Here is a 15,098-nt window from a genome sequence, read left to right on the forward strand (position 1 = left end):
CTACAAAATAAGAAAAATTTGGACATCCTGTTCAAACGTTTTCACCCCCAGCTCTTAATGCATCGTGTTTCCTTCAGGAGCATCAGTGAATGTTTGAACCTTTTTTAATAGTTGAGTCCCTCAGTTGTCCTCAGTGTGAAAACATGGATCTCAAAATCACATAGTCACTACTGGAAAGGGTTCAAATACGCAAAAAATATGTATATAGTACATTTTTAATGTCAAATAGTTATTAAAATAACTTCATATAAATAATTTTTTTTTTGTAATATTCCACACAGCAGTTACTGGTTTGTATATTTAAATTTTGCTCTTTCACAGTTGTGATGACCAGATATCTGCTACTAATTAAAGGTGCTGTATGTAGGATTGAACTAGGTATTGCGGTCCAAATTCAAAATACTGGAGACCTTTTTTTTCACCCGGCCCCTCCTCCTCAGACTTGACGGACGTGCAGGTTGCCAGTTTAACGACAGAACCGAGCGCACATCATGATGAACGACATTAAATACGCTGTGTTTCCTGCCAAATGGCAACCCGGGGGGGCCGAAATACAATTGGGTAAACTGGCAGTGGGCGGCTTTCACAAACCATAACAAACACAGACATTCCGGGCCGGAACCCACATTTTCAAAGGAGAATAACTGACTGTAGCATTGTTTTTCAGATAAACAAGTATGTTAACTTAGCATGTTTCTTAAATGTCTGCAAACATATGGTATTTTTATGCTTTAGCAGAGTCAAAATCCTACATACGGCACCTTTAATATCAAGTTTTCTAAAACCACAAGAAAAAGTTTGCATAATTACAAGCGACTGTGCAGATACACCTGTTATTAGGTTGATCTAAACCTGGGTTCTCTCGGATCACTGAGAACATCTGATAAGTAGATTTGTAGCCTAAATAATAGATCATACATCAGCCACAATATTTTAACTGATAAAAAAAGAAATGCAAAATATAATAAGATGATAAAACAACTGTAATTGCACTTGCAATGGCATTTAATATTTCACTTCAATTAAAACGAAAGGAAAGATAGATCAGCAGTATAGTTCTAGATTATGCGCATGAATTATATTTGCTGGATAAAATGACCTACTAACAGATAACTATGACAAAACTTAGTAATATTATTAGCTAGCAGAGTCTAATAAGACAGTCAACCTCTTTAGGAGAGCAAATTAATTTACTTCATCGAAGAAAAAGTACAGTTCCTCCACAGAGAGAATAATGTAACCATCGGACTAGTAGCTTGTGTTCAGAAAAAGCACAGTCCAGCAGTTTGGGTTGAACATGTGAAGTCCGCTTGGTTTCAGTGAGGAGTCCTATCTTTTGGACCTTTCTTGTTTCTATATCGAGGTTTTCGGTGAGGCCCTGGCGGTCTCGTGGATCCCTCTGGAGGCGCATGTTGATTGTGGTATGGCTCACCAAACCTGTAGGAGGGAAGTGGAGGTGGATAATGTCCGAAGTGGAATCCTCCGACGCTCTGGTTGGGAAAACAGGGTCTCACGCCCTGAGGTGGATGAGGAATCAAGGGCGGACGGAAGAGCTGGGGTTCAGGTGGCCTAAACCAATTCATGTTGTTCTTCTGGTGAAACGGTCTGAGGAGAAATTGTGAGATTGAGTAAAGAAACAGCTTTCATCCAGTAAAAAAAAGATTGTTTTGATTTCATGTTGTCTAAAGATTTGATGATTTGAGCTTACAAAAACTGATTCTGGGGTTCCATGTGCCATTGGTGAGGTCCTTGTCCATTAAAAGGAGGATCATGGTTATGCTGTTGATGATGATGATGATGATGATGATGAGGAGGAGCAGCATCATCTCGTGGCTCTTTTGCAAGTCCCTGAGCGGGTTCTTGGTCTGGTTCCTCCATGCCCTCATTACTGCACACAAAATTGCAAAGTTAACACTGTAAAGCCTGACATATACAATAATAGTCCAATATATATATATATTTTAATGGAACAGTTAATTGAACATTTAGACAAATTATAAAATAAAATCTAAAAAAGTTTGCATGTGTGTTTTTTTTATCATATTTGATACATCAGGGGTTTTATGGCTCATATAGTAGGACACAGTGAAAATATGAACCTCGAATAATCGAGGAGGAAAAAATATAGTCCAAATATACAATCTGGTGAAGTTGCTGATATTTATATGGCACAACTTACTACTTACATAAATTGCATATAAACATCACAAACATTTATGATCAAAACTCGGTAGTACTTCTTGTGGGAGACATATAATGCAATCCAGTACATTGATGATTAAGAGATGAACAAACAAACATTTCTTAAAAGACTGAAGATCATTATTGCTAGTCACATTTCAACACGATTTTTCTATAAAAAAAAAAAAAAAAAAAGGTGTATGAATAATCAAGTAACTATAGGTTGTTTCAGCCCAGTAAATGTTTATCTCGGAAATTATGTACAATATAAAAGTTCATTCGTTTACTTTTTAAAAATCAGTAAAGATTTCACAGAAAAAAAAAAAAAAAAAGTGTACCATGACCTGAACATTTCCATAATGCTACTAAAAGGCCTTATACTTGGAAAAAGGTCTAATCTATCAATCAGACAGCAGAAGGCATGTAGTAGACTGTGCAGCAGTTTTAATCATGTTGATCATTTGGAGGCATTAGAAATTTATGTATTAAATATAATGCAGTGTTCTTTACAGGGCTCTAATGGCATGTAGATAAGCTCACCTTCTCTTGGGCCCTGTCCTCAGGTCATCAAGATAATTCTGCCTCTCAATTGAGTGTCCCCTTGATTCATCGAATACTTGGAAGAAATCAGAGCATTCAAATAAAAATACCTAAAAGCATGCAAATACAGTAAGTTTAAGTGATCATACTTACAATTAATGGCTTTTTGGGGGTTCATCTCATCAACATCGATTAGGTATCTATGACACAATATTTAACAGTGACAACTTCTGGATGCACTAGCTCATCTAAAGACAAAGTTAATGGAAAATGAGCAAAAAGAAAGTAATTTTACTCACCGACATATTAAATAGCCAGTGCGATTCAAACCATGCGTGCAATGGACACCAATCAGCTTATCTGTTAAAAAAAGTTTTAAAAAATATTAAGCAAACATGTAAATATTGCAGCCTAATTTACTTATGTAATGTGACATTTCTCAGTGAAATGAGATATTAAACGTTAGGATGGGTCGTTAAAAGACAAAAAAAGGACAGCATTAAAAGTTTTTGCATTTTGATGAGCATTATGTCTTTTGAAAAACATGCATTGATGAACTGTTCACTATGCAACCAGGAACATGCGCTGCTGTTTAAAAATAAAAACAGAAATTAATATTTTTATTCAGCAAGGATGCTTTAAATTAATCAAAAGTGACACTTATGTTACAAAAGATATCTATTTCTAATAAATGCTGTTATTTTGAACTTTCTATTCATCAAAGAATCCTGAAATTCATAAAAATTTAAAGCAGCACAACTGATTGCAACATTAATAATAATAATAATTAAAAAATTGAGCAGCAAATCAGCATGTTAGAGTGATTTCTGAAGGATCATGTGACACTGAAGCCTGGAGTAATGATGCTGAAAATTCAGCTTTACCATCACAGGAATAAATTACATTTTAAAATACATTCAAATGGAAAATAGCTATTTTAAATTGTACAAATATTTCACAATTTTTACTGTATTTTTGATTAATTAAACACAGACTTGGTGAGCATAATAGTCTTTTTTTAAAGATCTTACCATCCCCAAAGCTTTGAATGGTTGTGAATTTCTGATTTCACCTTAATTTAATTAACTATAACTTACCATTGTTTTCATTATCACGCAGAAAATGTCTGACGGCCTTCTTGAAGCTGAGAATCGTGGCATCGTTTGGCACTTCATGCCCTGCTGTGAAGATCTTCAGGTGGTATAATGTGTTTGGCAAATCCTGACACAAACACAATCACACATTTAGAGACAATCAGTACAACTTCCCTCCACCCTGACAAAAACTCATCAACTCCAATCTCATCAGGGAGGAGATGTTTACACATTCATAATGAGACAATATGGTTAGCTATTTATTTAGGCTATAATTCCTACCTCTACTTTGTAGTAGCGAGTTGTGAAGGTCAGATCAATGATGAGACCCAGTTCTTGTCCTTCCTTCTCCAACATACGCACAAGATCAAACGGTCCAAAGGCTTCTGATTGCGTTAAATGATATCTGAAAGACTACAACAGAAAGCACTGCAATTAAATCTAAGCTCTCACGCACATTTCAAGCAGGTGGAGGACTTGTCAATGTCTTCAAACCTGTTTTAAGGGAACTTTAAAGGCGATGAAGCGAGTTCCAGGGATCCGTTTACCCACCGCTGTATAGTCTGTCCACCTGAAGGAGACACACAACTTCAGCAACAATCCTTAAAGCTTAACTTTAATTCATGAACCTTATGAAACAAGTCAAATTATAAAAGCTAACCTGTCAGGAACAACATTTTTCTTTTTTGCAGGCATGTCTTCACAGCAGCTGCTTGGCCTTTGCAATGCCACACACTCTGAAACAGATATGTCTGATTACATCCCATACATGATTGACATTACAGTAAGCAGAATTGGTGCAAACTCTAAAACATGAACTATTTATGAATTAGCTTGAATTCAGGTATGAGTTACATAAGATCCAGACACTGGTTTAGTTTCACTTTCAGCTTATGTATTCCCAAAACAAACTTAATTTAACAGATTTAGGTTTAAACAGTCTTTAAGCCCCGTATGCAATCACAACCTATATTATAATTAAATACAATAAAGAAGAATACATTTTACTGAAAAGTAAACCTCTACCTTTGTAAGACTCTCCCACTTCCACGTTACCGACAACAGTCGCGTGCCCCACTCCTCTGACGCAATTCATCTGCTGGGATGCGCGCGCTCTGCTGCCGCGCTCAGGCCGGGAGGTGCAACTGCAACCCAAACACAACTGATGCGCTTCGATTTTGTTGCCAAATTTAGCAGCTTTTCAGACTACCCTAGCAACTTTTTTATTAGAAAAGCACCTTTCACCAAATGTAGATATTTTTAAAATTTATTTGGCAACTTTTGAAGTGATTCAAATGATAAAAAGGCACACATTTTCCATCTAAATTACACAAAAAGAGGAAACCAAAGATGCCTAGCGGTACACACATCACGTGTAATAAGTTAGGTGCTATTTGCAATTGTTCAATTTAATAATAATAACTGAATTAACTGTTCATTTATAATAGGCCTACACCTTGTTAGTAGCTTGTTCCTGCGATTGTTGATCAGTTAGTGCATGCAAGAAAAATATCTAGTAAAATGGAAAAGGCACTAGTAATCTGTTGTAACCCTGTAACCAAAAATACAATGCATAATTAAAAACGCATTAAAAAAATTCCTTCATATTGTGCCATATTTTTACCGACTTTTGTTCGCGTTAAACCCGCAGACAGTGGGAATTAGATTCTTTACACAACCCCAATTCCGGAAATATTGGGACATTTTTAAAGTTTGAATGAAATGAAAACTAAAAGACGTTAAAAATCACACTAGCCAATATTTTATTCACAATAGAACATAGAGAACATAAATGGTTAAATGGAGAAATTTTACACTTTTATCAACTAAATGAGCTCATTTCAAATTTGATGCCTGCTACAGGTCTCAGAAAAGTTGTCACGAGGGCAACAAAGGGCTGCTGGGAGAACATCTAGCAACTAATTGAGTGAATTGACATCAGGTCTGTAACATGATTAGCTATAAAAGGGATGTCTTAGAGAGGCAGAGTCGTTCAGAAGTAAAGATGGGCAGAGGCTCTCCAATCAGTGAAAGAGTGCATAAAAAGATTGTGGAATACTTTAAAAACAACGTTCCTCAACGTGCAAATCTCAGCAACACAGCTTATAGATGAACCCAACAGATCACGGAAGAGCTCCATCAGCTGAACAGATCTGACAGGAAGAATATGTGAAGAAACTGATTCATGTTAGATATCACATTTGCTGAGATAACATAGCATTACGTAAAGTCGCACGGGCAATGGTGAAGTGTTGGGAAACGTGCAGGATGTGACTTGTTTTATAGTGCTGTGTTTGCTACCTTTTATGCAATTTCCTAAAGTAAAACAATCATTTTCTGTTTCATTTGAAAGACTACTGAAAAAAAATTATATAAAATGATATTTATTTATAAATCTTTATTTTTAAGTGTTAAGTGTTTATATGTGACATTCAAATAAAACCTAAACTGGACAATTCTTGAAGCACAATAAATTCAAAATCAGTCAGTATGAACTCTTTTGCAACAGAATACTAATGAAACACCATTTCTGGGAAACACTGGTGTAATCATAATCCTGATCGAATTTGAAACTAAAGCCATGCTCAGGTTTCTGTCTCAGGTTACATCATATTCATACTTTGCCCTTGCTATATGTACTTCAAGGTGTGAGTGGTTATTACATGCTCTGTACTCAAGCAAGTGCTCATTTGATGCGGGTTGACAACCAATCCAGACATACAGGATTTCAACATGGCCTGTTGGTCACAAACACTAATGCCAGGTTTCATTTAACTGCGTGTAGAGTGATGACTATTATGTGTGCTTATGAGTTGTTCGGTATGTTTACTGCATGACTTAAAATAGTTTTAGTCATGCTTTGAACTCAGATGCTCTTTTTAGATTTACAATAATTAAAAAAGGAGTTTGAACATTTTGGCTCCCCATGAGGAGACATAGAAGTCGTTGAAAACATTAGAGTAACCTGAACTGGTGAACATGAGAGAATTAAACAATTAAGGAACATTAAACGAATGTCTGGTATGTGAATAAGACAGACTGATATGCAGAAAAAGTATCTGGTGATTCTCTACCAACCGGAACTACCAGAATGACGCTGCAATAATCATCTATGATCATTTTAACCTGTGAGACGTGCATGATTTGACTGAACTGAAGTACTTCTTGACGTGAAGGATCAGAACACGCTGTACCAAGAGTACTTTATCAGGAATAACAGATGCATGAAGTCTGCTTACGGTTTATAAAGGATAAGCAGGAACTGATAAACATCTAAAGGCCCACAAAGTTCAGCAGATATTAAACTCAATATTTTGTGTATATTCAAAACACTTTTTGCTGATTGTTCAAATAAAGTGGTGAGAAAAATAGCTTTAAATTAGTCTATGAAATTAAATATTTATTATTTTTATGATTATTTATAAATATAAATAAAATAATGCCTACCCTGAAATATAATAATAATAAACTGACAAATATTTCAATCTGTTGATTACAAGAAGTAGTTCCTGACAAACAACTGGAAAGTCCACACTTGGACGTGGTCTAAACAACAATTTACATACTGAATATGAAAACTGTCACTGAGAAACTTAAAAAACAATTTTTGTGATTTATCTTAAAGCAGAAAGCAACCAGAAACTAATATATTCAACTTCTATTATGTGGCACAATGAACAGAGATCAGCAAATCTCATATATATAAAAAATCTCTCTCTATATATGTGACCCTGGAGCACAAAACCAGTCTTAAGTCGCTGGGGTATATTTGTAGAAATAGCCAAAAATACATTGTATGGGTCAAAATTATCCATTTTTCTTTTATGCCAAAAATCATTAGGATATTAAGTAAATATCATGTTCCATGAAGATATTTAGTGAATTTCCTACCGTAAATATATCAAAACTTAATTTTTGATCAGTTGTATGCATATATAAGAAGTTCATTTAGACAACTTTAACAGTGATTTTCTCAGTATTTAGATTTTTTTGCATCCTCAGATTCCAGATTTTCAAATAGTTGTATCTCGGCCAAATATCGTCCGATCCTAACAAACCATACATCAATGGAAAGAGCTTATTTATTCAGCTTTCAGATGATGCAGAAATCTCAATTTCGAAAAAACTGACACTTATGACTGGTTTTGTGGTCCAGGGTCATATATGTAATATATGAGAGTGTAATTTTAATATAAAAAATTCAATGATATATTATGTAATCAGCAATCATATACAATTTTAATTCATGTCTGGATGTATAATAAACACATTTGAATTATATTATTTACTGAAAGTAAACCTATTTTCCTTTTTTCATTTTCTACTGTTAATTTTGTTGCGATGCACTTTGCTAAAATTCTCAGTCACCGACATGCATTGCAGGTTAGTTGGAAGATTTTTATTAGCTAAAGCTGAAGCTTCTGATTTGTCATGGAATTGCCAGTGTTGCATAGATCAGACTGATGACACAGAAAACCCTGGGAGGAAACTCCATATATGGCATGACAGACAGAAAAATGAGAATCATAAATGCTGTACTCACCAATTATATGACGCTCAGACAGACTCATAAAGTAGGCTCTCCTTATTCTCACACAGTTTGTGACTGCATTAGACCTCAGTGTTTGACAGAAGAGAGGTAAAGATGATGTCTTGTAAACTATCTTTGACAGCAAACAAGAGAATGAAGAACAGGGCGTTGATAGTGTCTGTGGAGAACTTCTATCCAGGTGCAGGCCTTAACAACAGGAACGGTGCGAAGAAAGACACTCGAAGACTTCACAAAATCCTCAGCAAACTCGGCTTCTCTGTGGACATCAGAATGGACATTGAAGCAGATGAGATCTATGAAGCATTTAAAGCAGGTAATGATATTTATTCTAATAATAAAAATAAAAAAATACATTTCTTGCCAAGCAGGATTCTTGAGTTTCTTAAAAACACTTTACATAAGGTCATTTATTGGTGCCAAAGTCCTATGCTTGTTAATAACACTGTCCTCATTCATCAGCAAGCACAGATTAAACACAATTATCTCTGGCACAAACTCTTTCAACTTGATGAAAAAACTGTTTAAATCGATTTTAAACTATTTTAATATGCAAATAAATTAATATTCGTGTTGGGTTTTGAGGAGTTGAATGACAATTTGCAGTTGCTATCGTTCAAAAATGAATGAGTGAATCATGTGAGCAATAAAAATATAGTTGATGACTAAAAGTCACACAGACTCAAATCTGAACACCATGATACGCGATATGAATGGAAGATATAGTGACCTCAAAAACAATGACAGCTTATTAGATGGTTGAAGGTAATTATTACACAGGAACAAATGAGCTCAAAAAAGAACACATGCAGAATCTGTCCATTATATTTAATTACACATCACTAACTTTAACAAATTATATTTCCTCCATCCTCAGAGAGCAAGAAGTCGGTCAAAGACTGTTTTGTGGGCATCATATCCAGTCACGGTGAGGAGGGTGTTGTGTTTGGCGCTGACGGATGTGCTGTGAAACTGGCTGAAATCTACAGCTACTTCGGAGGTCCGTCAATGGCAGACAAGAGCAAACTCTTTCTGATCCAGGTACATTTTATGAAAGCACAGACAAACCTGTTTTACTCCTATTCTTGCATAAGATCCTGTACTTCAGCAAATATTGATGGCTGTGTTGATATTACATTCCATTTCACAATTCCTTTGACTGTCTGGTACTGCTAGGTCATTTTAAGCTTATAAATATGAACTTTTGGGGGGTTTCCCTCTGTTTATTGCATGGGACTCACCAAATAAGTCCATGCATGGGTGTTAAATGTTGATTTGAGTTGATATTATTTAATAATTTTACCATTTTTCTTAAAGCTAGTAACTGAATGTTTATGATTATCATATCCGTCTGCTCTTCAGGCTTGTCGAGGTCATGGGTTGGATGGAGGTGTGGAGGTGGAGGCAGACTCTTCATTCTCAGAGGAAGAGGACGGCATGTCTGAGCTGTTTTCCATTCCTGTTGACACAGCAGTCATGTACGCCACATCTCCAGGTGTGATTTATTAACTCCCATTGTTTGCATAGTTTGTAAAGTTACACACTCTTTAGTTCCTCACTCACGTTCATTTGTTTTATAGGTTACGGTGCATTCATGCATCCTCTTGGCTCGGAGTTGATTCAAACCTTTTGTAAATTGCTTGAAGATGAAGGAGGTCCAGATCTGGAGATCACAAGACTCTTGACTCGAATAAACTACCAGGTGGCCTACAACTTTGAATCGAGAGGGAAAACGTTGGGCGGCAAAAAGCAGATGCCTTGCTTTGTGACCCGCTTTACCAGAGAGGTTTTCCCGTTCAGAAAGACGGCAGCAGCAGAAGATTTGAGCTTGACCTTTGCAGCAACGCAGCTTATCGATGAACCCAATAGATCACGAAAGAGCTCCATCAGCTGAACAGATCTGACTGGAAGAATATGTGGAGAAACAAAGGGGTCATATGACCTTGCTAAAAGGAACATTATTTTGTGTATTTGGTGTAATGCAATGTTGCATCCAGTGGGGACACAGTTACAGATTATATGCACAAACAGCTTGAAACACTCCAAAGAGAAAGGAAAACTGGAAATCGCATCATATGACCCCTTTAACTCTTCTATAACATCTCTCAAAGTATCTCACAGGAGACCGATAATGAAAAGTTTCATGTCAAGTTGCATTATGTGGCATGACGTGCTGTTTTAGTGCTCCATTTATGTATCATGTGTTTTTGCCTTTGCTACCTCATTATGTATATAATGTATTCTCTATATACACTACTGTTCAAAAGTTTGAGGTTTTTTTAATGCTTTTGAAAGAACTCTCTCATGCTGACCAAGGCTACATATATTTGGTCAAAAATACAATACATTTAAATAGCTGCTTTCTATGATATGATCTTTTTTTCATAAAATATTATAATACTGATTTAGTGCTCAAGAAACATTTCTTATTATTATAAATGCTTAAAACAGTTGTGCTGCTTAATAATATAACATCATAACATAATAATTGTCTTTACTGTCATATTTGATCAACTCAATGTGTCCTTGCTTAAATAAAAGTATGAATTTCTTTAAAAATACGAATGATAAATGATAAACCCCAAACTTTTATACCTAAAGAGTAATCAAAATAACAATTTTAATCATTTAAGTTTTAGGAATACAAGTATTACTGACATAAGTTTTGCTAGTAATAAACATTTTTAGAATACGTTTGTATAAAAAAAGCTTGAAATGGTTCATTTTTACAATAATACATTTCTTCTACTTTTTAAATAGGGCAAAATATGCAAATGTATTGACTTAAATTACATAACTGACCTAAATTAGAACAACAAAACTAAAAAAATACATACATAAAATAATTGTGAAATTGTGTTCAGGGTCAAAAATACGACACAACTACCATTTTATTGTATTCCTGATGATTTCAGAGAAGAATAATGTGATAAAAATGCTGATCATATGCTTTTTGAGTTCAAAATAAAACTGAAAGAAAGGTTCAGGTGTCTGTGACTCATATTAAATGATCATAGTCACATTTTGCTACTGACGTATTTACTGTAATTGAAGGTTTGTACAGGATTGCACATGAATGAATGAGTGAAATCACAGCAGATCCAGACATGCAGGATTTCATCAGTGCACACGGCATGCTGAGCACAAATGCTGATGCCAGAATCCATATGAATATATTTCACTCAAGAGCACTGAAGGCTTTTCGCTCGTTTGAATTAACACAGATGACCAGTTTCTATGCTCGAGGAATTAATTGTTTTTAGTTATGATAATTGCAACAACAAACAAGGCATGATGATGATTTATTCAGGCTTAGCCTAACCTTCTCATGAGAAATGCACACATACAATATAAACCAGTGACAATTTATCATGCCACGAATCATAAAAAGTGTGTTCAGTTAACTATATTTAGTTTTGGGCAGCAACGGTGAAAATGTTCAACTGCTTTTTTGTAGCAAAGACTTCCAGGTTTATCTATACATAAACAGAAATGAACAAAACACACCTAACATGACAAACATTCCCAGGAGTGTGTGACAACTTGCCCTGTCTTCACATTGGGCTTCAGTTCCTACTTGGGTTAATCAAAGCAAGTGTGTTGCAAAAGGACTGAAGACAACATCACCATCTACTGGCAGATCGCCTTTAGCTCGACTGACAGACACTGATATGATATTTATGTCTGTAATATTAATTTCTCATAAACCGTAGTTTTACCATCTGATTCCATCACTGGAACACATAACTATAGCTACTCACAAAACTAAATCAAGGAGCCAATGTCATAACATAAAACACAGCTTTGCGAAACAGTGACTGAATGCTACTTAAGCCATTCTTAGCACCTCAAGTGTTTCTTGGTCAACTGTCCCTTAGTCTAGAATGTCATTTTTACTCACCACAACAACCACAATTGAACTGTCCTGGTCATCTCGAAATTATGGGCTTCAGCAGTTTCCTTGAGAGCGGACCCAAATAAGCAATGCTATTTGGCATCCTTACACAGTTAGGGCTGCTTTGTACACTACCTGCCCTAAATGTTGTGTAAATATTATGGTGCATAAAAGCCAGTCAAAATAATGTGTGCTCTCCTCAGGCCCTGCTATAAAAGCATCCAGTTAAAATAGCTGTGTAAAAACATCTAACTTCCTGGACATCAGACGATAAATGTAAGTGCTGGTAGTACCTGATTATATGTAATCTGGATTACATTACATTTTAAAATACTTGCAGTCAGACATTTACTTTTTACTGATTATATGATTGCATACACTGAACAAAATTATAAACGCAACACTTTTGTTTTTGCCCCCATTTTTCATGACTCATTGAACTCTATGTACACAAAAGGCCTATTTCTCTCAAATAATGTTCACAAATCTGTCTAAATCTGTGTTAGTGAGCACTTCTCCTTTGCCGAGATAATCAATCCACCTCACAGGTGTGGCATATCAAGATGCTGATTAGACAGCATGATTATTGCACAGGTGTGCCTTAAGCTGGCCACAATAAAAGGCCACTCTAAAATGTGCAGTTTTACTGTATTGAGGGGGTCCGGGGAGGTCCGAAAACCAGTCAGCATCTGGTGTGACCACCATTTGCCTCACGCAGTGCAACACATCTCCTTCGCATAGAGTTGATCAGGTTGTTGACTGTGGAATGTGAGTGTATTATTCACTCAACAGCAATAAATTATTCAGAATTGATTAAATCTCCCTAATTCTACTTTTTCATATTTTAAATGTTCCGTTCTAAAATAGCCTACCACTTCTATACACTCAGAAAGTCTTCGAGGTCTCTGACATTAGTTAATGGTCAAATGACATGCAGATAAACAAAACAAATATTTCATCTTTTTAGTAGGCCTAAGTGTTTTGATTGATGTTATTTTAAAATTATTTACTTTCATTTTTAATTTTTATGATTTAATTATTACCTTTTCATTAAACTCACAAACCCCCTGCAGTTAATGCACTTTATGTGGTTAATTACAACAACAAGTAAACAACACTGATTATGTCAAATACGTTCTTGGGTACTCTCCATAATGGCGGAAGACGTAACTCGGGGGAGAAGAAGGATTGAGTAAATTGTTATTTTTTTTGTTTTCTTTGCACAAAAAAAGTATACTGGTAGCATGGCAAAACTGAAGCCACTGATGTCCATACCAATATATTTACTACGTTTCTGGACCTGGGAACATTTCATTTGTGTTGCTGTCTATGGATCAGATAGCTCTCCGATTTCATCAAAAATATCTTAATTTGTGTTCTGAAGATGAACGAAGGTCTTACGGAATTTGGAAAGACATGAGGGTGGGTAATTAATGACTTAATTTTTATTTTGGGGTGAATTAACCCTTTAAAGTGCTCTATTATCGCGCACTCATTTTTTACTAAAAATGATTCTTTAGCCTACTTCTAAAGATAAACTTATAAGATCAGCTAAGTGAACTGTGCCATTTTGGGACACCATGAACTAAAATGAGCTTTTAACATATCTCTTTATTTAAAAAATGTAGGCTATTTAGTTACTACTTGTAGTACACTTTAGTGTACTAGTGTATGAAAGATGGGTTCAAGTGTAGGCAACTACAAGTAGCATAGTTGAGTACACTTAGTTGATCTAGGTTTATCTTAAGAAGTAGGCCTACTAAAGAATCATTTTAGGAGCTATCTTAAGTACAAGATTAGTGCGCAGAAATAAAGCACTACAAGTACATTATGGAAGTGTACGTTTTTTTTTAACCTAGGCTACTTAAATCAATGTGATAAACGAGTTAGGTCAAAATGAACCTAAAAGTAATCAGCAAGTTGTCTAATTATATTAGGCTACCTAAAATGTGTAATGTAATGGATTATGTTACTAACTACAATTTTTGTCATGTAATTTGGTATCAGTAGGCTAACAGACAATTTGTATCCAGCTCTGGCAATAGGCTACTTGACCAAACCAGTTGATTTTACCAAAGAACCTTTTGTTACGTACAGAATTAGCTAATATCCCCAATTTTATGTGTTCACTTGCTAGACACAATGAAGACCTAAAAATTCAACATTTAAGGAATTGAGAAGATAGAAGATTCTGCAAATTGGTCTCCAGATATCTGGATGGTAAAAGCGTCTATAAGCTAACACACACTTGGCTTTAAATTTGCCATCCCTGGAACGCGTCTATGTGTATTAAGTTGAATTAGTGGGTCACTCCATCTCCTCCGTGAGACCTAATTGCTCCTTCCTGGCAACCGTCGGCATCCCAGGGGCCACCGAATCCCGTAACCTACCTTCCATGCCGTTTGCTAATTGAAATAGCTAATGAGATCTCAGAGGACTGACTTTCCAAGCCTCTTCGTTAAAAACAGTGGCAGTCTGTCAAAACACGTATAACTGTGCTGTAAATGCATGGAAATATTTAATTCTGGACACAGCTTTTACAATTGTGACCGAGTTTGCAAACTTGCTTATTTACAGCCTTCTGAAAACAGTATGTTCCCGTGCCCTCATCATCACAGAAAGCTCACTTTAAATCAAGAGAACATTTGGTTCACACAAGAAGTTGTGTTTTACGCCAACAATGCATTATATAATTTAGTTTGTGCACATCATGAGTGCCAGCATTTCACACACACCACTTCACGAGCCCTAATTAGATAAATGAACACTGCCATTGTGTGTGATACTGGCTCTATTCAGAAGATCTATGTTGCATTATTCAGCCAGTCGTCACATGCAG

General features: G+C 35.6%; 2 protein-coding genes and 1 long non-coding RNA gene across 3 annotated transcripts in view; 2 read left to right on the forward strand and 1 right to left on the reverse strand.

The window, feature by feature from the left end:
* Positions 1-15,098, forward strand: part of LOC306866153 — a 527,798-nt gene that overhangs the window by 260,908 nt on the left and 251,792 nt on the right. The gene's annotated exons all lie outside the window — the stretch shown is intronic.
* LOC306865412 (RNA/RNP complex-1-interacting phosphatase-like) lies at positions 201-4,925 on the reverse strand. The gene is made up of 10 exons (XM_079409996.1): positions 4,842-4,925; positions 4,477-4,552; positions 4,311-4,386; positions 4,098-4,229; positions 3,819-3,942; positions 3,021-3,081; positions 2,875-2,921; positions 2,722-2,797; positions 1,709-1,888; positions 201-1,605 (listed from the first exon to the last, which is right to left on the reverse strand). Exons 1-10 carry the CDS (start codon positions 4,909-4,911, stop codon positions 1,317-1,319), a joined length of 1,131 nt encoding a protein of 376 aa, XP_079266122.1. The 5' UTR covers positions 4,912-4,925; the 3' UTR covers positions 201-1,316.
* On the forward strand, positions 8,371-11,347 carry LOC306865684 (caspase-7-like). Its single transcript, XM_079410428.1, has 4 exons — positions 8,371-8,680; positions 9,242-9,405; positions 9,727-9,859; positions 9,945-11,347. The coding sequence occupies exons 1-4, from the start codon at positions 8,461-8,463 to the stop codon at positions 10,256-10,258; spliced, it is 831 nt and encodes a 276-aa protein (XP_079266554.1). The 5' UTR covers positions 8,371-8,460; the 3' UTR covers positions 10,259-11,347.

Source organism: Barbus barbus (genome assembly GCF_936440315.1).
Source record: "Barbus barbus genome assembly, chromosome: 47".
Classification (NCBI taxonomy): domain Eukaryota; kingdom Metazoa; phylum Chordata; class Actinopteri; order Cypriniformes; family Cyprinidae; genus Barbus; species Barbus barbus.